General features: G+C 43.0%; 1 protein-coding gene across 1 annotated transcript; it reads right to left on the reverse strand.

Moving 5' to 3' along the window:
- Positions 1-8,543: 8,543 nt before the first annotated feature.
- Positions 8,544-19,932, reverse strand: LOC121538984 (YTH domain-containing family protein 2). Its single transcript, XM_041847148.2, has 6 exons — positions 19,718-19,932; positions 19,481-19,505; positions 18,075-18,154; positions 15,510-17,162; positions 11,836-11,904; positions 8,544-9,838 (listed from the first exon to the last, which is right to left on the reverse strand). The coding sequence occupies exons 1-6, from the start codon at positions 19,742-19,744 to the stop codon at positions 9,815-9,817; spliced, it is 1,878 nt and encodes a 625-aa protein (XP_041703082.1). The 5' UTR covers positions 19,745-19,932; the 3' UTR covers positions 8,544-9,814.
- Positions 19,933-24,097: the final 4,165 nt, after the last annotated feature.

Consider the following 24,097-nt stretch of genomic DNA (forward strand, 5'->3'; position numbering starts at 1 on the left):
TATTATCACTAAGTGCCAGATATGGATCTTTGGCGTTTTCACACTATTATCATTCTCATTTCACATGTATTTATTCATTTATTTCTATGTATGTAGTAATTTAATTGAGGACAGTGCTTTTAAAGTATCTTGGTGTTTCGTTTTTGTGGTTTTCTTTCTGTGCTTGCGCACAGTGAGGAGAGAGAGAGAGAGCGAGAGAGAGAGAAATAGAGAAAGAGCGAGGGAGAGAGAGATGAGAGGAAGGGAATAGGATGTTGAGAGTGATGCCGATGTAACTAAATGCTTGTCTACATGCTTACTAACACCTTTACATGGACCATGGACTACAATCCTTTCACTAAGGATAACGCTTATAGGTTTATAGATTAGCATCCCGATCTTGCTATTTTATATACAGTGTGTGTCATCATCCTTTGTTATGCTACTACAGTACGAGCAAAGTCTGACTGCAGGAATGAACTAGCAAGCAGTTACTATGGCTGCTCTTTAGCTGTATGGTACAACAAAGGTACATTTCTCTGTGTGTGTGTGTCTCTCTCTCTCTCTCTCTCTCTCTCATTAAATGCTGTAGCAGTAGCATGCTAAAATATGATTTGTCAAAAACAGCATGAATGTTTATTTGATTGGATGTATCGTTTTTTTTCCCTTTCTGTACAGGTGTTGCTGATATTGCTTCTTCACATACATGCATGCATACATACAAACATGCATACATGCATACATAGACCAACACACTCACCACATATGCCGCATGCAGCGGTACGGGCATACGTATAGAGTCGATCTCTGCATGTATGTGTGTATAGTAGTGAGTCCTTGTATTTTTTCCGTGTTCCAAGGGGCTGCATGTATGTTTGCATGGGATTAACTTGCGATGTGCTTCGACGTGACCGCACCAGAGCCACGAGGACAGCTGAAGAGAGGAGAGAGGGATGAGAGAGTCAAACCACATGAGTACGGATGGAATAAACCAGAGAGGACTGACTAAAAGTACTAGAATATGTGCACATAGCTGCAGCAGAGGGGTGCAATGCAGACAAACCTCTACATAGGACAGAGAAGAAAATAGGTGCGAAAAGGAGAGAGCGAACGTGAAGCGAAAAGGCGAAGGACTGAGAGAAAGTGACAGCGAGCTATAGGGACAGAGAGGATGAAAAGGAGGAGAAGAGGAGGTTGGAACTTGGGTTTGAGCTCTTTGTGTTCACAGTGGACCTTGATTTAATTTCAATACAATTAAGGCACGCGGTGAATGCCAAGAGAGGAGCCATGGACGTCACACTCTTACTCTCACCTGAGAGACCAGCGAGCTGAACCAGCGAAAAAAAGATAACGAGCTAGTAGCAGAGAGAGAGAGAGAGATACGTATGTAGGGTACCGCCATGGCCAAATTGACAGAGGGATCAAGCCAGGGTTAGGGCCAGTGTAACCGCGGACCATGTGGCAAAAAGTGGAAATCAAAGGGCCTTGTTTATGCATAAGCATGCACATGCCTCCAAGGTGCATGTGCCCCATCTGAGAGAGAGAGAGAGAGAGAGAGAGAGAGAGAGAGAGAGAGAGAGAGAGAGAGAGAGAGAGTGGGAAGGAGAGAGAGAGAGGGGTACACTCAAATGATGCCTTATGCTTCAGTGCCCCTGTCCCAACTAGAACTAGTGCTCATAGGATTTAGAATGACAGCGGTGTAGCCTAGCTAACTGTGCCCTAGTTGTTGGGGCACTAATAATTGACAGGATTTAGTAAACCAGTGTAGTACCCAAATTGATTTAAAGGAGAACTGGTTGGTGAATCTACTTATGTTTGGCTCATAGAAAACCCATCTCCAGCTAATCCTATACAGGCACAGGCCCACAGCATTGCAAGTTAAATCCTACTCAACAGATATGCCCTTGCATTTTGGATGACCAAATATTGAAATTATGACCAGTATTTTTGATAATTGTAAGTATCGTTAATAAAGCAGCCATGTCGAGAGACACCGCTGTTTGTTACACGTTGTACATTTTCCAAATGGTTCCAAGAAAGACACCAAAGGCTGTGATTTGAACTAGCCTAGGGCGCCAACACCAGCAATTCATAAGGAAATAGACCTATCTATTATTCCCCAATTCAATACACAACTACATTTTAAATACACAACTACATTTGCAAAGCAAGAGCGACCGATGTTGACCGCTGACCTAGATATGAAAATGTTGCAGGCTAAATAATCTGCATAAAACGACGCCAATACAAACAAAATCAGATTTCAAACACAAAGGTACAACACATTTTCATTTACACACGTTATGTGACCCTATCATCAGTAGCCTACGAATTATAATGTATTTAAAATGTAGGCCTACCTGTGCTCAAAAGACACGTAGAAGGCAGACATTTGCCAAACGCTGAAAACAACCAGAACAGTTAATCCAACATTCAAGTGCATGGGTGAGATTAGATGAAATCTAAATACATGATAGCCTACAATTTCATTATAAATGTGTGCTTCGTTTAAAATTGTAATCAATTTAAACAAGCATAATACATAGGGTAACGATTTCACTATTTAAAATGGAGGTTTACGTAAATATTAGCCTATCTTGGAGGCTACTTCGTCTAATCGCCTAATGGGCCTACTTTTTTCTAGAATCCATAGATCACCCTGAAGCCTATTCACTCAGGGCACGTGCCGCTCATGTCGCGAGAGGTAAAGGCGGCAAATAGGCCCATGTATTTAGCCAATACTTCATTGTGCATTTTCCAAACACTGTTGAAAGAACAATAGAATGAACAGAGGGCAATACGGTGTCACTGGTGTTGACCCTTGGTGTGGTAAGCAGTTGACAGATGATTATGGCGGAAGAATAACTGCATAAAAGGATAAAGGCCCTTTTGTCATAATATGGTCTGCTCATTTGGAAGCAGGAGACGGGGATATTAACGTCGGCTTTATGACGGAATAAATGCAGCAGATTGGGTGTTTGGGTGTATTGCTGAAACTGGATAATGCAAAAGTAGACAACTACTTAAATAATCAGATAAAGGCCTATTGACACAGCACACGGGGCCAACTGATATTCAGCATATCGCACTATTTGCAGAATTAAAGCCTTTCCCTCCCTGTGCAAAACTAAAGGGATGCTATTTGAAGATAAGGTCTCATAGGGCAGGGGACCATAATTTGCTGATTCAAATTAAAAGAACAGGCAAAATGCAGCAATACAAGTACCCTATATATAGGCCACAAATAGAACATATTTTTTGTTGCAATCTTCAATTGCCTACACGGTGCACTCTTATTATAAATAGGTTACAGCCATTAAAAAGAATGCCCAGCGTGTAGAAAAAGATGAGTTAGGCCTATTGGATTAATGTAAACCTAATTACATTGTAAATATGACATCCACGCCAATATGTAGCCTAATAGTGTCTTTAAAATGAAATAGCCCTAAATATTGGCTTAACATAACCTTGATAGGCTATTTGGTTTCGAAGAAGCAGCCTAGCCCAGAAGAAGTGCAACATCAGAGCACATCATGATGAAAATGACGGTAGGACTATAGCTTTGTCGAATTTGTGATAAAGCAGAATATAAAAGAGAAAAGTGTGACGTTTAAAATCACTTAAATTGCCCTAAATAATAAATAATGTATTTCAGTATAGTTTAAGAGTTTAAGAGAATATATTGGAGATTTAAAACCATATTCTCAGTTCTTCTATAATTTACCCTCAAATCAAACATGCCTTAGGCTATCTTTTTGTTGTTGTTGTTGTGAAAAACTTTTGAAGAAAGAACAATTCCTATAGCTACTGAATCTAAACGACAAAAGAGTCCCACGTTTAGGACTATTCTGACACGAAGTAGACTACGCCTATGTTCAAAAGAGAGCAAAATAAAGAAATAATAATTTTGAGATGTAAATTCGGGTCGGGGTTAGACATGGCGAAGCGTAATAAAGAAGTAGATGGATTACTTTATAATAATCAGGTGCGCGTGTGGTTGCTGAGCGCGAAAGGAACGATCTGACAAAACAGCAATGAAATATGCTTAACCTGACCTTGTATTTCAAAGTAAAAATAAGAATGCACCTGATTTATTAGTAATTTAAAACAATTTCATAACAACCACTTAAAATGATAATAATAATTTACAATGTAGACCTGTATATTATAAAAAATAGCCTAATCATATTCAATAATGTCCAAATAGGAAATACATTTTTATACGGTCTCCAATTGCCTACAATTAATTTCAGAATAATCGACCCTTCAACCGAAGAACCATACATGTGCTTTCATTTTCAGATGATTAGGCTACTGATTTTGTATTTTAGCCTATACATTAACTGTAATCTCCAGAATGCTCAACTGGCATGGAAATGTATTGTCTATTTTATTTATAGTCTGTATGGAATGTCAAGACTAGATTATTCATATTGACTATATAGACCTATAATCAAGCAATAAGGCCCAAGGGGGTGTGGTATATCGCCAATATACCACGGCTAAAGGCTATTCTAAAGCAAGATGCAAAGTGGAGTGCCTGGACACAGCACTTAGCCGGTGGTATATTGGCCATATACCACAAACCCCCGAGGTGCCTTATTGCTATTATAAACTGGTTACCAACATAATTAGAACAGTAAAAATAAATGTTTTGTCATACCCGTGGTCTGATATACCACGGCTTTTAGCCAATCAGCATTCGTTTGAACCACCCAGTTTATAACTAGAATTATAAATTGGGTGGTTTGAGCCCAGTTTATAATAGCAATAAGGCACCTCAGGGGTTTGTGGTATATGGCCAATAATGGCTTTATCCACCCTAAGAACAGCCCTTAGCCGTGGTGTATTGGCCATATATCAAACCCCCTCAGGCCTTTTTGCTTAAATTTAGACCTACCATATCACCCACATTTTCCAAAACAGAGAAGTATGGTTATTTGTTGGAAGGGTTGGCTATGTGGATAAAGTGTGCACCATTGTCACAATTTAACAAATAAAAAAGGTACCATGATGAAACAGTTTTTTTTTTTTTTTTACACTGAATGATTTGAGAACACACACCTAACCATCACCACCACCTTAGAGATGGGAAGAAAGGAGAGCCCCTATGAGGAAATATTCAACCAAGTAAAATTCTATAACCTATGAGAAAAATTTTTTGCACGTGTAGCTAAAATAAAGCCAGTGGGAAAGAATAAAGACAAAGAAAGAATAAAGACAAAGAAAGAATAAAGACAGAGAGAGAGAGACAAAAAGCCCCCCTAGTTGACAGTAGGGGCAGTTATCATCCTCCTTCGACAGCGAAGACAACCAAGCAGCTTTTCCCACAGGCAAGGTTGTTCTTATGCATGCTGCCTTATCCCCACCCCCGGTTTATTTTCTTCTCCTTCTTCTTCTCTTTGGGCCCAGTTCCCCCTCTCTTTCATGGCCTTTCATTTGCATCCCACCAAGGGCCAAGGAGTCCCCAGAGAGGAGCGGATAAGGGTCATCGGAAGCCCCCTTGGGTTACATGTTTCACACCCCAACCGCAGACTCCTCGACGCGTGCCGCCAACCCCCACCCTCGCCCACTAAGCCCCCACCCCCTCGCAAGTAACAGCCTCCGTCAGTGAGACTGGAGAACACTGACAACTTGTTTCTCATTGCCGACTGCAGACTAGGCGATTCATGGATGATGTCATGAGTCCATGGTGAAAATGTGTCATCAAACAGAATAATGTGAAAGCATGTAGCCTCGTCTAGAACACAGATGCACTGTGCAGTTACGTGGTTTAGGCTCAAGTTAGCCCATGAGAATGACTGACAGAGCAGCACACAAGCGTTTGAACCAATATCATCATCTTTTCTTGCTCACCATATTCCACACCGTCAGACTCAGAAGGAACTCTGTTGACATTCGTGGTCCTCTGTAGCTCAGCTGGTAGAGCACGGCGCTTGTAACGCCAAGGTAGTGGGTTCGATCCCCGGGACCACCCATACACAAAAAAATGTATGCACGCATGACTGTAAGTCGCTTTGGATAAAAGCGTCTGCTAAATGGCATATTATATTATTATTACATTTGAAGGAGGTCTAGTTGCCATAGTCAATGTAGGTCACCTAGGGGTATCCCGAGGAACTGCTTACCTATATCGAATGAAAGGCAATACAGACAAGTTTAAATAAAACGTAGACAATACATGTTCACACGTGGTCCGTATTTGCATACATGAGAACTCATCCCGTGGTGAACAAATCAAGAAGTGAAAGGGTCATATTCAACAGCCGTCCGCACATTTCTACATAGGCCTGCTGAACGCTCAAACAACCTTATCTGATGACTCCTAATCAATGTCTTAATTTAATTTCGTGATACTCATGGTTTTAAAAGAAAACGTGGCCCATCGTCTCCTTCAAAAGTGGAAATTGTTGGCGTGACTGCATGGTCAGGTAGACTAGAGGCCTCCAACTCAACTCTGGACCTCAAAGCCAGTTCCACTGCATTTTCCCCCCATTGTTCCACTCTAATCAGGGACTGATTTAGACATGGGACACCAGGTGTGTGCAATTAATTATCAGGTAGAACAGAAAACCAGCAGGCTCTAGAACTCAGTGTAAGCGTTGAGTACCCCTGGACTAGAGAATGCCTGGCTGTTTCATCTCCAGCACTCCCATTATGCTGACCCAGGGCATGACAACGGACTCAAATAAATGTTTGTCGCCACCCAGTGGCCATTATGTATATCTATCTCACCCGCCATTTTCTATGAGCTTGAAGCTTGTGGGGCATTTAAGCCCTGAACCACGCTTGACAGACGGCCTGTCTCACAGGCTGCATGCTGCCCCCAAGACCAAAGCCAATCGAAGCAGGGCTGCTTAGCAAGAAGTACAGCTAGTCTTGTGAGCTAGCTAACTAGATAGTCATCTATGCTGGTTGTTAGCTTGCATAAGTGACATGTGTATAATTCTAAAAATGGGGCACTTTTTTTGTGGACAATATTTAAAATGTCAAAAGTGGATGAGCTCCATTCCTGACAGGCTGATCAGATTCAATAGCAGCCTCAGAGGCTGATAAGTTAGGATGCTACTATATAGGCTGTTTCACTAGCAAAGCTCCTCGCAGGCAGATTAGCATTCAAAGTGCCTTATAGGGCAGATGCATATCTGATCCAGTGGGATCATATGCATCAGCCTATAAGGCACTTTGACTGCTAGGAACTTCGCTCATGAAACATCCTACAAGGCAGCATCCTGACTCATCAGCCTCTGAGGCTGCTAATGAATCTGATCCAGTGCTGAGACTGAAAGGGAATCTGATCAGCCTGTCAGGACTGGAGCTCACCCACTCTGTAAATTAAAATATTATCCATAAAAAAAATATGAAGTGTCACTTAAAATTATACACATCAGTCATACAAGCTACCAACCAGCATATATAACCATCTAGTTCACAAGAGTAGCTAGCAAAGTTAGCTTGCTAAGAATGGCTCCGGTCTTGGGGCGGCACGCAGCCTGGGAGATAGTTCCATGTCAGGCGTCGTTCAGGGCTTAAATTCCCCAATAGCGCATTGCTCTGCTTCCGAATTGGGGAATGCAATTGCAGTGAATGTGCTCGTCTGAAAATAAGACATTTCAACATAATGAATGCACACAAAGGCTGTGGTAGTCCAATTATGCTCTTTTGCCAATCAGAAATGGGCTGCCTGCGTAAAACGCAGCCAAATAGGCTTCAAGCACAGTCCGACTTGTGAGATGATGGATGAATGGGTGGTCTGCGCAGTATCTATCCTCGGACAAAGAGAATTCTTGATTTTCAGATTCATCATCAGTATCCTGTTGATTACACCTAAGCTACATGATGGGCGTCACATTGAGAATCAATGCAGTGACAATAGGCTAAATATACTGTACAGAGTGTACAAAACATTAAGAATACCTTCCTAATGACCTTGATTTTAAATAAATGATTGGGGGGGACAAATCGGACCCGTTGTGGGGAGTGGCAATACTGCTTATGGATCAGTGCGATGGATGCATTTTCACAGTTTTTGAAGTACTGTACATTTACATCATTTAGCAGACGCTCTTATACTGTAATTATACCATAAGTTACAAGAGGTCTAATTTCTGGGCCATAACGTGAGCGACAAGACAAAGCATACCGATTATCCTAAACATTAATGTTGAGTGACACTGCACCGAAGTGAATTCAAGATATGGAAAGTGTGTTTCTCACATCTGTGCTAATACTATACAGGTTGTTTCACCAACATATTTTAACAGCAAGATGCCTCCATAAAAATAGGCCTACATGTTCAGCATCTCTAATTACAAAATCCAAATCTCCCTTGACTGAAATATCCAACTGTAGGCTGAAATTCACTCCAAGATTTAACAGTAACATTCTTAACAGTGACCCAAGATCTAGTAGATGCGGAGTTCAGCACAATGAAAAGACCACAAGCATGAAAACAGCAGCACATTGGAATCAGCTACTGATACCACTCAAGATTATACTGGCCTAATAACAGATTAACAACGCTGCCCTTAACAAAACCCCTGTAGTTTAGTTTCAAGAAGAGAAAATAGCAAGCTTGACTTTATTATGCCACAGAGAAAAGCCAGTAGTTTCTTCACCAACATTGACATTCTGCAAGGGTGGTGTTATGGTTGAGCAGCCAATAGAGGGGCACGGTGGAAAGGGATAGTGGTGGTTAGTGGTGCAAAGAGGGGTGTTTGGGGTATAATTAAGTGTGTGTGGGGGAATAGGGTTTAATTACCAAGTAATTGTTGTTTTGTAATAAAACATTCATTTACCCTTTAAAAAAAACATAACAGAAAAAGGATGCACAAAGCATGAAAAGTGCTTACAGTCAAACAAGGGGAATGCACACGAGTTCTTGCTGAGTATACGACATTTATTACTTTGAACTGATTAATAGAAAGAGTGGGGCAAGGACACTCGCGTCGACGCGGTCTTTAAGAAAACGGAAGGAAGATGAGGAAGAAACAAAGATGGCGGGAGGAAAGCAGCTCATGGAAACATCAATAATAAACCAGTCCAAGAAAGAGGGCAAATAAGTTCTGAAGACCGCAAACAGGGCCCCATTTCGTACAATTGTACATAAAATTATACAATGACCAAGGCTAAACGTAACAATTATTTTTGCTTTCAACTCCCCCCCTCCCACAAACTTAACCCACTCTCCCCACACACTCTCTGCCCAACACAAAAAATAAACAGGGTCATCTCGAACATTCGGTTTAGTTCTTTCTTTTTTATATATATATAACAGATGGAAGCATATGAAAAAGAAACTTCTTGAAGGGTGCGATGACGAATATCCACTGAGGAGGAGACCCCCCCCCCCCCTTGTCCTGATTGGATGATTTAATCTCCCACAGAAGGAGGGAGGAGGGGTTTACAAAGAAATTAGACAAATGGCCCGCCTGGACTTCCGGCCACTAAATGTCCACTAGAATTTTGCATGAGAGGAACTACAGACTTGCTCTCGGGGACTGTAAAAACAGGCGGGGGGGAAGCATATGAGGAAGAAAAAAGCATATGTAGTGGATTGGTGGTGGGGGGGTGTAGAGAAAAAAATAGATTCACCTAAGGATGCTATGCATTAAAGTTGTAGTCCTATGAATAATAATTTCTTTTTATTTTACTACAAGTTCGAAGTCAGTCTTTTAAAGTAAAAAGAAATCAAGAAAGTCTTCATTTTGTTTTGTTTTTTTGTCCTTGGTTAAATTTTTACCCCATTTAGAATTTCTTGAAAGATCTGAATGTGATGGGGTTGGAAAGGGGAAAAAGAGGGGTCATTGCAGTCTTTTGCCCAAAGCAGTGACTGCTACTTGACACGTCCTTGGCGCTCCTGTGGGACACAAAGAAAATTACACTTCAGTTTGGGGACTCAGAGATTGAGCTTTTCAGTAAAACAAAATGTTGCAGATCATATTTGTATGTATCCAGTGGGCATAGTTACCATGCTCCCATCAATGGATGTAAGAGAGTGGAGGTTGTGGTTCTTCACATAACATTTAAAAAAAACAGAAACAAAAAGTTTCCACCACCCTGAGAACCCATATCTACTGGTACCAAGACAAGCATATCTCCCTACCGCCAGGTCCTAACAGTCCCACAGAGTAGTTCTACATGAATACACAACAGAATGTGTATAGTCTACAACAGCGGAAGGCAACTAGATTCAGCAGTGGGCCGATTTTTGTCGGAGCATATGGTCGGGGGCCCGGAACATAATTATAGTACTCTGTACACTGCAAATTGACCACAACTAAGCCCAAAAAGAGTAAATCAATGATTTCATATCGATTACATTGAAACGCGATCACATTTTTTTTTTTTTTGGGAATACTTGGGAACAGATTTCCTCATTTTTTTTTTTGCTGAATTCCGGAATACTTGGGAACAGATTTCCCCCATTTTATTTTTTGCTGAATTCCTAGTGATTTTAAATGTTTTTTTTTTTTATAGCAAAACTAAAATAGTCTAAAAAATTATATGTTTTATTTTTACTAAAAACGTTTGGTGGGCCTGGCCTATAACATGCAGTTCTGACCACATGCAGTTCTGACCACTTTCAGACATTTGCAATACTCATCTGGTGAGACATGGGACATTTGTCACCATCCAGTCAAGAGTAGCACATCTACATGTTGGTCCCTTTGAGACAAAGGGACTTTAACTTGATGAAATGTCCTCCAATTTAAAAAAACAAAATAACTAAAAAGGCCTTCCTACACTGTACGTCAGATTCTGTCTTTTACAATTATTACGTCACACTGTGCATTGTTACGAAATTAAAATCTTGATATCAACCTGGCCAGATTGTACGATTTGCTTCAGTTGTCTCGTCACATTCAGCAATTGACTTGCGAGGCTACGTCAACTGCAGCGGTGCATCTGATCTACTACGCACGCGCCAGCACCGCAAGCCTCCCTCTATGCGCGAGTAAAATGAGTTCGGAAAAACCGCAAGCATCTTAAAAAGTTACAACTTTGTCCGAACTCAAATAAGCTTCCCAAAAATATGCAATAGCGGGCCATTTGTGGTAGAATGTTTCTTTTCATTGGCGATTTTTGTGCCATCAGGTAGCCTGATTTCAGATGTCTTGTAAAACAAGAGTATTAGGGAAATCATTCTCCTTGCAAAGCATGTAAACGTTTAAATGAAGCCGTTGTATTAATCTGACTACTTACAATATCCATAGTGTGCTTACTCAGTGCCGGACGTGTTCCTGTTGGTCAGTCACCGGGATAGGCTCGTAACACCAGCCACACTTTGTGAAAAGACAGCGAAAGAACTTTGGTCGGAGCATACGACTGCACGTAGTGGTATTTGAATCGTCAGACCTAGACCCTGTCACACGGAACGAGCAAAGACGTCCGACAATAGTTTACGACGTAAGAATTTGCCCACGATGTGGACATTTTGTCTGGGGCTGGAAAATCGTGCCATAATACGGTTAAAATCATATGGTCTGCGTGGGTCTAACAGGGGAGCAGAAAAACTGTCGGTTTTTAGATGCTACACTGGACGCATAATTTTTTTGCCAGAGTGAGCCACTTTATCAAGCCAAGTGTAGAATTCTTGTAAATAATTTATTGAAATTAAGAGCGACACATCTAATGTAGCAGGCCTGTTAAGACTGGGTTTACACTCCACCAAGTGTTGTCCGTAACAAAACCTCACCGACACTTAAGTAAAGTCACAAATTATGGCATGCAGTGTATGGTGAAGTCTCGAAGCGATTGCGGAGCCTCTACGGAGTACACCTAATGGAGAGTAAATCCACACTACGGTTAGGCTATTACAAGAGCAAGAGAGTTAAGTGGGGGCTAGGGCGTTACCTGAAGTCTGTAATGACTCCTGCTGGGGTTGGGGTTACTGGGGTACGGCTCGCTACCCTGGACCTCCACCTGGTAACAAAACATCATCAGGCTTTAGTTAGGAACAAAACAGGAAGGACGGGAAACCTCCATCAATTTTGGGCATACATGCATCAACAGCTTAATTGATTTACAGTAAGTGGACTCAGGTCTCGAATTGGATATAGATGAAACATTACATTTGAATCATAAAAATCAGTCAACCCCGATCAGTATCTAAAACATTAACATTTTGTTTCATTGGTAAGTTATACAGCAAAGATCATTGGTAATTTGAAAGCTGTCAGTATCAATGTGTTGACCACAAAACTAAGATAAACACATTTCTCGATTGTCTAGATAAGAGGAAGCTGCAGTTAACTCAGTGACATAAGTTTCTTTGACAACTAGTAAATATGAAGTCTTTTCAGGATATGTATGGGGAGTTCGCTGTGAAATAGATGGAACAGAGTAAATAGGCATTTTAACGTCATAGATTAAGCCGGTTGTAACTTGTGGAATAGACACCGGCTGGAACGCGGTTTTAACCAAATCAGCATTCAGGATTGGAACCACCAGTTGTATAAATGTGAAATGCCTCCAGGTGCAGTGCAGTTTCCTTGTCGCAGTAAATAATGCAGACAGTGTTTTGCACTCACAGCCTCAGTCATGCAATGTTGAGATACTGATGGAAAAGGATGCTACGTCTCTAAAGTAACTGTCCAGTGTTTCCAGATTGCTATGAAATATGACCTATAATTCATTACAATATGAGTGAAATAATTGCAATTTTTTTTTAAAGGAAAACTGTTAAGCAGCTTTTCTGTGTTGGAATGGTGTGGGCATACCCCAACAGTATGGTGTGGGGTATTGAGAGTAGACTGCTGATTGGCCAGCTCATCCTCCTAAGGAGGATTACATTATCTTCAATGAGGAAAGAGCAAGCATTTTCTTTTTACTGATTGAGGGGTTTTTGTAGTGTTTTCTCCAATTTACACTTAGGCCACAAATACAAGCATAGGATGAGTCAACCACATTATTTGGATAGGAGTTAACAGAATAGGAACTGTGAGATTTTCACTGGACAGTTACTTTAAAAAAATAAATTGAATGTCATCGGATACCACTATGTAAGGAAGCATGGTTTGAGTTTCCGCAAAATAAGACTGAAGGAAACATACGAGACAGAAATTAAATTTGCAACATTGTCGGAACAGCAGGTCTCAATGGAGTATTAAGCGAAACAGGACTGTCCAATATAACCCAATAGCTAGGCCTGTTTCGATGTAAGGAAAGCTGCTTCCTCTTCAGAGCTGACAAACCAGCACTCTGTAGTCTGTATAAAAACAGTCGGTAATACATAGCGATACAGACCTACAGTGAGTCCACCCCTTTCTAACAATAATCAGTATTATGATGTACACAGCTCCAGTCAGAACCCGAGCTAGCCTATAAGCACCTCAAATAGAGCTGTCCCGGTCAACTGTAAGTGCTGTTATTGTGAAGTGGAAACGTCTAGGAGCAACAATGGCTCAGCAGCCAGTCGTAGGCCACACAAGATCACAGAACGGGACCGCCGAGTGCTGAAGCGCGTAAAAATCATCTGTCCTCAGTTGCAACACTCACTACAGAGTTCCAAACTGCCTCTGGAAGCAACATCAGCACAAGAACTGTTCGTCGGGAGTTAAATGAAATGGGTTTCCATGGCCGAGCAGCCGCACACAGGCCTAAGATCACCATGCGCAATGCCAAGCATCGGCTGGAGTGGTGTAAAGCGCACCGCCATTGGACTCTGGAGCAGTGGAAACGCGTTCACCATCGAATGCATAGTGCCAACTGTAAAGTTTGGTGGAGGAGGAATAATGGTCTGAGGCTGTTTTTCATGGTTTGGGCTAGGCCTCTTAGTTCCAGTGAAGGGAAATCTTAACGCTACAGCATACAATGACATTCTAGACGATTCTGTGCGTCCAACTTTGTGGCAACAGTTTGGGGAAGGCCCTTTCCTGTTTCATCATGACAACGCCCCCGTGCACAAAGAGTGGTCCATACTGAAATGGTTTGTCGAGATTGGTGTGGAAGAACTTGACTGGCCTGCACAAAGCCCTGACCTCAACCCCACACCTTTGGGATGAATTGGAATGTCGACTGCGAGCCAGGCCTAATAGCCCAACATCAGTGCCCAACCTCACTAATGCTCGTGCCTGAATGGAAGCTAGTCCCTGCAGCAATGTTCCAACATCTAGTGGAAAGCCTTCCCAGAAGAGTAGAGGCTGTTATAGCAGCAAAGGGGACCAACTCCATATTAATGTGGTCCTCTGTAGCTCAATTGGTAGAGCATGGCGCTTGTAACACCAGGGTAGTGGGTTCGATCCCCCGGACCACCCATACATAAAAATGTATGCACACATGACTAAGTCGCTTTGGATAAAAGCGTCTGCTAAATGGCATATTATTATTATAATAATGCCCATGATTTTTGAATGAGATTCGACGAGCATGTGTCCACATACTTTAGGTCATGAAGCGTAGGTTAATGGCCATTGAGACTGAAGGACCAATGTAAACATGCATTTCATAATGTGAACAGAATCCTCCGTAAAGAATGAGGGTTATGTTTCGGATAACATGACGTCGAGACTGAGCATAATAATGTATATTCTAATTATTTGGGGAGTCATTATAAAAGGTTCAACGACAAAATGCATCTTGGTAATCACAAGTGACTGCTGGCATTTTGTTAACTAGACTTGCAAAAACCTTCCCACTTCACCTTTTAAAAATGTATATGGCAGTCCCTCCAGGATTGTGCGACTGCATAATTTTTTGCTAATCAACTACCGCATATTATGCGAGGGCTTGCAAATTTGACTAATCGCCGCACTATTACCGCATATAAATGTCCAATCACCACACTACAAAAACAGGGCTCACAATGTTAACTATTCCCCATGCTTTTACCGCATAAAATGCCTCAATAAAGCAACACGTCAACAAACTTTTCTCCCCAGTCAGCGCATGTGACAAATTCGACAAAATCATCGCAAATTGCCATGCAGAACACAGTGTCACAACATTCGCAGCAAAATCAAGCATTTTGGTCCGCAACCATCACAAAACAACACTGCAGAATCCTGGAGGGACTGATATGGTGACATACAGTAGCCTATATAATTAGAGCATTGATTGGTAGGCCAAGTGTCTGAAAAAGTCCCAACAGTAACAAATGCATCAATTCCTAATACATAAGGGGGATACATTTCCACAAGGATCATCAATTAGATACCGAATTGGAAATAAACATTACATTTCATATGGACACACCTGATCAACACTAAGGTCAGCATTCATAATTCACAAATCCATGTGAGATAATAAATCTAACATGGAACTTTTAAAATATTATAACTGGGATGTTCATGCACTTTGTTTCTGGCATATCCAAATTCTCTGTAGGAACGGCACATTGTAAGATGAACACACATATAAATGACTGATAATCTATTTCAACTATTGCACTCTTCAACTGGATTTTTGCTCTTGACATGCTCTCAGGACCTTTGCGCACAGACCCATGGCTTCGCATGCCTCTCCCCAGGCACACAACCCAAGGTGTAGGCCTATTTATTTTCCCAGACGGGTGGAGGGCAGGCCTTTACCTTTTTCACACAGTCCTCCTCCTCCTGGCGCTTCTCGTAGTGGGAGAAGTCGTCAAAGATGGAGGTGGTGTGCTTGTAGCCGGCGATGATCTTCAGCACCTGCCGTGCCTTGTCCAGAGGCACCTCCTGCGTGTCCCGTGAGTTGGTCACTGGCTTGTTCTCGTTGTTCTCCAGGCGGATGTGCCGCAGCTGGCTGTTGGGAACGTCCTTAACGAAGATCCAGCGCACGTCAAAGCGCCCCTTCCACTTGTCCTGCGACCACACGCCGGCGCAGGTATTGTAGTCCACTGGCGAGCGCATCTCCGCCACGCCGCAAAAGTGGCCGCTGCCGTTGACGCTGAAGAGCAGGTAGAGGGGGCCCTTGGCGCCCAGCGAGCGGTAGGCGGCGTCCAGCCGCTTGTTGCCGTGCTCCGTGCTGCACCAGATGTTGTACTTGATGGAGCGGTGGATGTCGTCCTCTGAGTAGCTCTTGATGATGAACACACGCCCCTGCTTGAGGTTCCAGTCAAAGTCCTTGGGGTTGTAGTTGTTGACCAGGCGCAGCTTCTCCAGCACTGGGTGGGGCTCCGAGGGCACCAGCACCCCACCCAAGCCCGAGTTGGGAGGCGACTGCCCCGCCCCACCCCCGGCATCCCCAAACCCGTTGGCACGGTTCCGTGGAGGGACCCAGCGGGTGGGCTGAGAGGGCTGGGTGGCAGGCGGAGGGCCCTGGGAAAGCTGCAGCTGACCCCCTATGCCCTGTTGTCCGTTGGAGGGAAATTGGTGCTGCCCCAGCTGGGCCGAAGAGGCCACCAACTGTCCGTTGCTGAGGGGCAGTTGCGGGGTCCCTCCGGCCATGGTGCCGGGCTGAGGGGAGGCCTGGTTGGGCGGCTGCCCGTTGTTGGGGAGAGGCGCCTGCTGGGGGGTGGACGCTTTAGGCATGGTCCCCTTGTTGTCCCAAGTGCCAATGTCCATGTTGTGTTTGATGGGCGGAGGGGGCAGGTTGGTCCCAGTTATGCCCCCCTTGGTTTTCAGCTTGGGCTGCGGCTTGGCCGGCTTGCTGGCAATGTCCGCCCAGGAGGCGGGCTTGGCGGGGGCGATGGACACGGGGGGCAGTGGCATGCTGGGAGCTCCACCAGAAACCTGGCTGTGGCCTAGGGGTCCCCCGGGGAGGCCAGAGCCCACCACCTTGGGGGCCCCCATGTCCCCAGCACCGCCACCAATCTTAAGTCCAGCCATGCCCTGGTCCAAGCTGTTCATGCCAGGGGCCTTGTTGAGGGGCTCGTTCTGGGTGAAGGGGGACTGTCCGTCGATCATGGCGCCCCCTAGCGAGCTGGGCGCGTAGGCGTAGCTGCTACTGTAGCCAGAACTCTGTGTAGACTGTCCCTGAGAGCTGTTGTTGCCCCAGGCAGAGAAGTCTATGTTGCTGGGGAAGAAGTTGAAACTGTGCTGGCCCAAGAAGTGGTTGCTGCCCAGCGGGCCGGGCTGGCCGAACATGGCGTCGGGCAGGAAGTGATGCTCCCCGTTGCTCAGCTGTCCATACGAGGCCAGGTAAGGCATGGGGGGATCGCCACCGGTGGACCATGCTGCCTCGTTCAGGGAGTAAGAGAATCCTATGGATGGGCTGTAGTAACTGGGCATGTAGGAGTCCGACATGGCCGTATAAGCATTGCTCTGCGGAGAGAAGAAAACACTGGTTAGCCTGTTGACTGTTTCAATCATTACATTACAGAAAGCAGGGCATCGAACTGATGGACATCCTCGCTTGGATCTTGATCGGCCGCCACCTAGACTAGGATGACTGTATCCACTTTCACACCAATGAACTGCTTTATGAGGACAAAACAGTGGCATTCCTTTGACTGGAGGAATACAGGCTCCATTATTTCCATTTAGGCCCACTACTGAGGGCACACAACAGACATTACGACAAGATGAAGACCAGTTTAATTCCAAATGAATTCTAGAAAAGGAAATGGACTACATAGTAAAAATTGGGGAGAGAAGAGTATTTATGCGCTAAACATGATGAATTGTAACAGTATAAAAGTAATTCACTGTAAAGTTGTACAGCGAGATCTCCCCATTATGGATGACGAATGCAAATGTACCAGTGGGAGTTTTACCACCATAACCTGAGTCATGTAGCTTATTCATCATCCTCATTATTTCTATTAGAACTGAGGCTGTGTCAAAATGTTAAGTGAACGAATGACATTTTCCTGCAGTTTAAATTATTTTTGTATTTTACCTTTATTTAACTAGGCAAGCCAGTTAAGAACAAATTCTTATTTACAATGACGGCCTACACCGGCCAAACCTGGACGATGCTGGACCAATTGTGCGCTGCCCTATGGGACTCCCAATCACGGCCAGTTGTGATACAGCCTGGAATCGAACCAGGGGGTCTGTAGCGACGCCTTGTGATACAGCCTGGAATCGAACCAGGGGGTCTGTAGCGACACCTCAAGCACTGAGATGCAGTGCCTTAGACCGCTGCGCCACTCGGGAGTCTAAGCAGGCAAATGTTAAGAACAGTGTACAGTGTGGGCCTAGTCAAACGGAGGGTAGTGGACTGGTACTCACCTGTCTGGCCTGAGTGTTCAGGTAAGGCTCAAACTCATCATCATTCAAAGTATCCTTTTGGGTCACAGCTCCGTTTTGCACTGGAAAAGAGGAGTATATAGCAATGTAAGATACAGTGCTAGGATACATCTGTTTGCATAAGGTGGAAATAGTCAATACAACTAGTCATAGGCCTACATATTTGCAGCCAGTCATGACAGAATAAGAGCCAGGAAGTCATGAAGCTTGATGAGATCTCTAGCATTGCACAACTACAGTTCACAGCCACAAATATGCTGTTTTAATGCACTAAAATGGGTGACAAACAAATGCTTGGGACTGGTTGAGTTGGACAAGTTGTCTTTCCTGCTGGCTAGGTCTATAGTGTGCCACCTATAAAACAAATAACACTAGGCCCTAGGGGTTGTATCAGGTGCTGCAGTTAATGCTAGATACGTTATTGTTGACAGATTGTAACTGCAGCACAATTGCTACATGCAGAAGCGGCCTGTTACTCACAGTAAATCGGTTGCAACCACCAATGGGCAGTGAAATCAGTGATATGAGGTGCAGTAGAATATTGTTTCTAGTTACAACTTCAGGAGAAAACAATCGATTTGTATTTAATATCAGTGATTGTAGTCATGACATAACGTTAAACTTGTCAGAGTGTGTTTCAGTTCGTCCTGCCATAACTAAGCAGAATCTGAAAATGAATTGCCAAAATGGAAAACAGGCCTGGCTAGTAAACAAAGTTGCCTCAAAACATTGAAAAAGATCTGAAACATTGCAACTTCGTGGTTTGACAATAACTGACCAGAAGCTTGCTACTGGTTCGGTGAGAACAGCACGCTGGAAGACGTGTCATTGGCAGGCAATTCTTGAGTATCCTTTAAATACTGAGGTTAGCCAACGAACTAAACAACATGATTATTTTGCGTGGGAGGTTTAAGCCTAACTTGATGTAAACATATTAGTTTGTCAACTTACTCATTGCAAAGCGTTGCTAGCATTTAACCAATGAGCCAGTAAGCCACTAGCCATCCGACTTAGGAAATGCCTAGTCAGCTAACTTGCGAATGTAGGAGAGGACGCTCATGTTAGCTAGCTAGCGCGAGCTAAATTAGTTACCAAGCTAGCAACCAACGTTAGCCAACGCTGACGGATTGCCTCAAAATTCACAATGGTGTATTCACACATGACACTAAAAGTCATACAAAATAAAATATTGAGTAAATAGTACCAACTTATCGGAAATTGTTTCACATGTCCAATCAACTATAGAAGCGAAATGGGCACAATGGTGAGACTGGCCTGCTATCTGGCTAGCTAACTATCATCACATCCGCAGAGTAGGGTTTCCGAAACCACCACACGGAAATATCCGCATACAGACACAGTAAACTTGTCATGTTACGATAACTTACCTTTGTTTCCTTGGCCTTTCGGTCTCTGGATTGGGTCCAGGTGATTCATGAAGGTTTGATTTATGAGAAAAGAGGAAGGGAAAAATAAATGAAGAAATGTATATTCACCAGTCAGTCCTTTAGCAGGTGGTCAGGCCTACTGCACTAACGTTAGCTAGCTACAGAGAGAGTCACTGCCTCTGGAACAAGCTATCCTAGTTACGTCTCGATTGATATTCATAAAGTGACTCTCTTTACCTGTTCGAGAAGGCTGCTGGCTGACATGTCTTTCTCCCTGGCGCCTTTGTATTTTAATATTTTTATTTATTTAAGCTGCAGGGTGTAGGAAATGTCTATTTGAGAGTTAGCCAAGTGCCCCTGTCTCTCTACAGAGCTTAGAATCCACACAATGGCGGGATGCAGTCCTATTGCTCTCTCCGCGCCGAGCGACTTCTTCAACATGGCTGAGCGGCTGGGTTTATCGATGGCATTTATTTATGACGAACATGCGCCCCTTAACGGCATGGAGGAACTATATGATGCAGGTAAACAATCTATTATGAAAAACAGACATTTAATACATTTGAATAATTGTTACAATAGATAAACGGAGATTGTCTCATAATTAGGAAAGTAGCTATATTGACTTAGTTAGGGATGGGGTTTTGTAGGGCCGCGGATGAATTTAAAAAAACGATTATTATTTTTTAGGAACTCAGTCGTTGTCTCAACTTACTGTCGAGAGTTACAATAGTATAATTCACAAGGTGCAATTTAGAAATGTGGTTGTATATCAGCAGTTTTACTCATGTTATGTCAGTCACTACAGTTACACGCACGAATATTCAGATTAATATAATAGTTTGATTTAAACGTTTACATGCTAGCATGAATAACGATTTCCCTATTATTCGTGTTCACATTTACATAGACACATCTGTAATCAGGTTACATAATAGGACTTTGCTAAATGCAGAAAATTCGCCAATCAAAATAAACGTTCTACCACAGCAACCATGTTATTTTTGTGAAGCATATTTGATTCTGAGTTTGGACATATAAAGTCAACCTGGACTCAGGGGTAGATGTAAGTCCGGAATGTTTTGTATGGTATGTCAAAATCAAATGAAATGTTATTTGTCACATGCGCTGAATGCAACTGGTGTAGACTTTACCGTGAAATGCTAGCTTAAAAGCCCTTCCCAACGATGCAGAGTTTAAAAATAAAATAGTAACACAAATAATAAAATAAAATACACAAGAATGGAGCTATATACAGGAAGTACCAGTACCAACTTTGTGTCGTCAGCAAACTTAATGAAGGTGTTGGAGTCATGTGTTGCCAAGCAGTAGTGGGTGAACAGGGAGTACAGGAGGGGCCTAAGCATACACCCCTTAGGGGCCTCCGTGTTGAGGGGCAGTGTGGCAGGGGTGTGTTGTGACCAGCCTTTCAAAGCACTTCATAATTACAGATGTGAGTGCTACAGGGCGATAGTCATTTAGGCAGGTTATCTTGCAGCTCTTGGGGACAGGGACAATGGTGGTCAATTTGAAACGTTGGGATTACAGACTGGGACAAGGAGATACAGTATGTCTGTGAATACTCTTGCCAGCTGGTCTGCGCATGCTTTGAGAACACGCCCTGGTATTCCGTCTGGCCTGGCGGCCTTGTGATTGTTAACATGTTTAAATGTTTTGCTCACATCTGCAACGGAGAGCGAGATCACACAGTCATCCAGTAAACAGGTTCTTTCACTCATGGCACAGTGTTATATTCCTCGAAGCCAGTATAAAAGGCATTTAGCTCGTTTGGGAGTTATGCATCGCTGGGAAACTCACGACTGGGTTTCCCTTTGTAATCCGGTATCCTCTGCAAGCGCTGCCACATACGATGAGTGTCGGAGCCGGTGTAATAGGATTCCACCTTCCTCCTATATTCTCCTTTTGCATGTTTGATGTCTCGTTGGAGGTTGTAGCAGACTTTCTTGTATGCATCCAATGCCTTGTCCCGTTCTTTGTAAGCGGTAGCTCTAGCCTTTAGCCCAGCACCGATATTGCCTGTAATCTATGGTTTTTGGTTTGGATACATTCATATAGTCACTGTGGGGATGACATCATCTATGCACTTATTGATGGAGCTTGTGAATGTTGTGGTAAACTCTTCAATGCTATCGGATGGATCCCGGAACATATCCCTGTCTGTACTAGCAAAACAGTCTTGTGTCTGCTTCATCCGACCACTTCCATATTGAGGGCATCACTGGTACTTCCTGTTTGAGCTTTTGTTTGTAAACAGGAAGCAGGAGAATGGAGTCATGGTCAGATTTGCCAAAGGGAGGACGAGGGAGGGCCTTGTATGCGTTTCTGTGGGTAGAATAAAAGTGGTCTCGAGTTTTAGTGACCCCTAGTGGTGCAGGGGACGTGTTGGTAGAAGTGAGGTAGGACGGTCTTGTCTCCCCGCGTTAAAGTTTCCGCCCACCAGAAACGCTGCGACTGGGTGAGCGGTGTCTTGTTTGTTTATGGCCCCATACAGTTCGTTGAGTGCCAGAGTGGTGTTGGCTTGTGGAGGGATGTAGACAACCGTGATAATTACAGATAAGAACTCTCTTGGTAGATAAAAGGGTCTGCAGCTTACCATGAGGTATTCTATATTAGGTGAGCAAAAGCTCAAGATTTCCTTCACGCTGGAAGCAGCACACCAGTTGTATTCATGAAAAACACACTCCACTTCCTTTCGATTTGCCCAGAGCCTCCGTCCGATCCTGCCGCTGCATGGAGTGCTACGTGCGTAGCGTCATCATCGAGCCACATTTCAGTAAGACATATAATATTGCAGCTTTTCAAGTCTCTCTGATAGGAGACTCTCAAACGAAGCTCATCCATCTTATTCTCGAGTGACTGGACATTTGCCAACAGAACAGGGGGGAGTGCCGTTCGGTTTTCTCTTCACCTCAATTTCACCAGGACTCCAGCTCGTCTCCCGTGTCTACGCCTGTGGCGTTTTGGTAGCCCATGTAACAAAGGAATAGGGTAAGGTATGAACAGCTGAGTCGGGCACTGTGTACCCTCATGATGAGTTCCCATTTATTTGTGGCCCCCACCCCTCATCAATGTTGCACATCCCTGATATAGACCTACCTAAATTCCCCACATAACACAGAATTTATGTAGGCCTACTGGAAGTTGTATGTTTTTTCAAGATAACCTTTCCATTTCAAGCAAAGTTTTATCCATATATTTGTAAAAAGTTTCTGGCTTGTTTCTAGTGTAACCATTTCCCATGGTTAGAATATTTTCACCTTTGGAATAATTTTGTTTAAAAAAATTATGAAAATATTTCAACGTAAAACCAATTAATTAATCTGTATAGAAAGCTGTCCCTGTTGAATAACCCTTAGAGAAGCCCATTTTTGTTGTTGTTGTTGAGTTTTTAGGCCTACAGATGCTTACATTAGGGCTTATTTTACAAATCAGGATAACTCCATACATTTTACTGGACATTCACCCAATTCTGAGGAAGATTCTTTAGATTTACAGTTACAAAAAACAATTATACATTATTGTTTTTGCTATTTTCGGTAGGCTTTATTTATTTAATTTGACTCTCAGCATCTGAGAAATTGAAATTTCCCATGATGCACCAACTAAAATAAAGTGACAGATTTCACTTGATGTGTTTATTTGTAGCAAATGTCTTGTCATTCAATGTCCTGACCACAAGATGGCATCTGTGTCGCAAAGAACATGGAAATGTAGTCTGTGGTGAGCAGGATCCCATATGAGAGACATAGAGAGACCCTTTCACTTTCACCTCACACGCACACACAAACGCACACACACACACACAAACACACACACACATGCAGAGTCACGGATGGCCCTCATTAGTGTATCCCTTTGACAGTGAGTGTGGTTTGTCCCGTCAGCCTACCCTTCATATCCATCCAGAGTTAGTTAGAAAAATGTATTTAAATGTGATACAATAATACAATAATACAGATTTATTAATAAACCTACTTTGAGGACCACTCAAATTGAGTTTTGAGACACTAAAAACAATCACAGTCCAACATGGTACACGCGTCATCTATAATATATCACATCATCTATACACATGTATGCATAAACAGAAACAAAACAAAGTCAGCTACAGTGGATAAAAGAGAAATCAGGCACTTATAAAGAAACATCTCCGTTGGAGGATAAGGTGGCAGGCTTTGGAGTAGGCCTTTACATTATTGTTACCTAATACAATGTCACATAATTTATTATTTTCATCAAGACCGTTAACATTTTCCTTTTGGCTGGAGAGCTGACAAAAGGTATCATCCCTAATGTTATTGTATACCCCACAGTAAAGCAAGGCATGAGCATCAGTTTCAATGGAACCATCATTACAGGAAGTACACACACATCTTTCTAAGGGAATGTTTGTGTATGGACCAGTCTCAATAGCGAGCGGCCACTCCACATCAACATTTTGCAAAAGAGCTTCGATATTGGTTGGATAAATTGGATAAAAGTGTCTGCTAAATGGCATATTATTATTATTATTATGATTATTATAAAACAGTACGCACATAGGGTTCTGTCTCAAATGTACATTTAAAAAGGCAGTAGGTGCACAGCTTGTTACTT

This window comes from Coregonus clupeaformis, unplaced genomic scaffold (genome assembly GCF_020615455.1).
Source record: "Coregonus clupeaformis isolate EN_2021a unplaced genomic scaffold, ASM2061545v1 scaf0007, whole genome shotgun sequence".
Taxonomy (NCBI): Eukaryota; Metazoa; Chordata; class Actinopteri; order Salmoniformes; family Salmonidae; genus Coregonus; species Coregonus clupeaformis.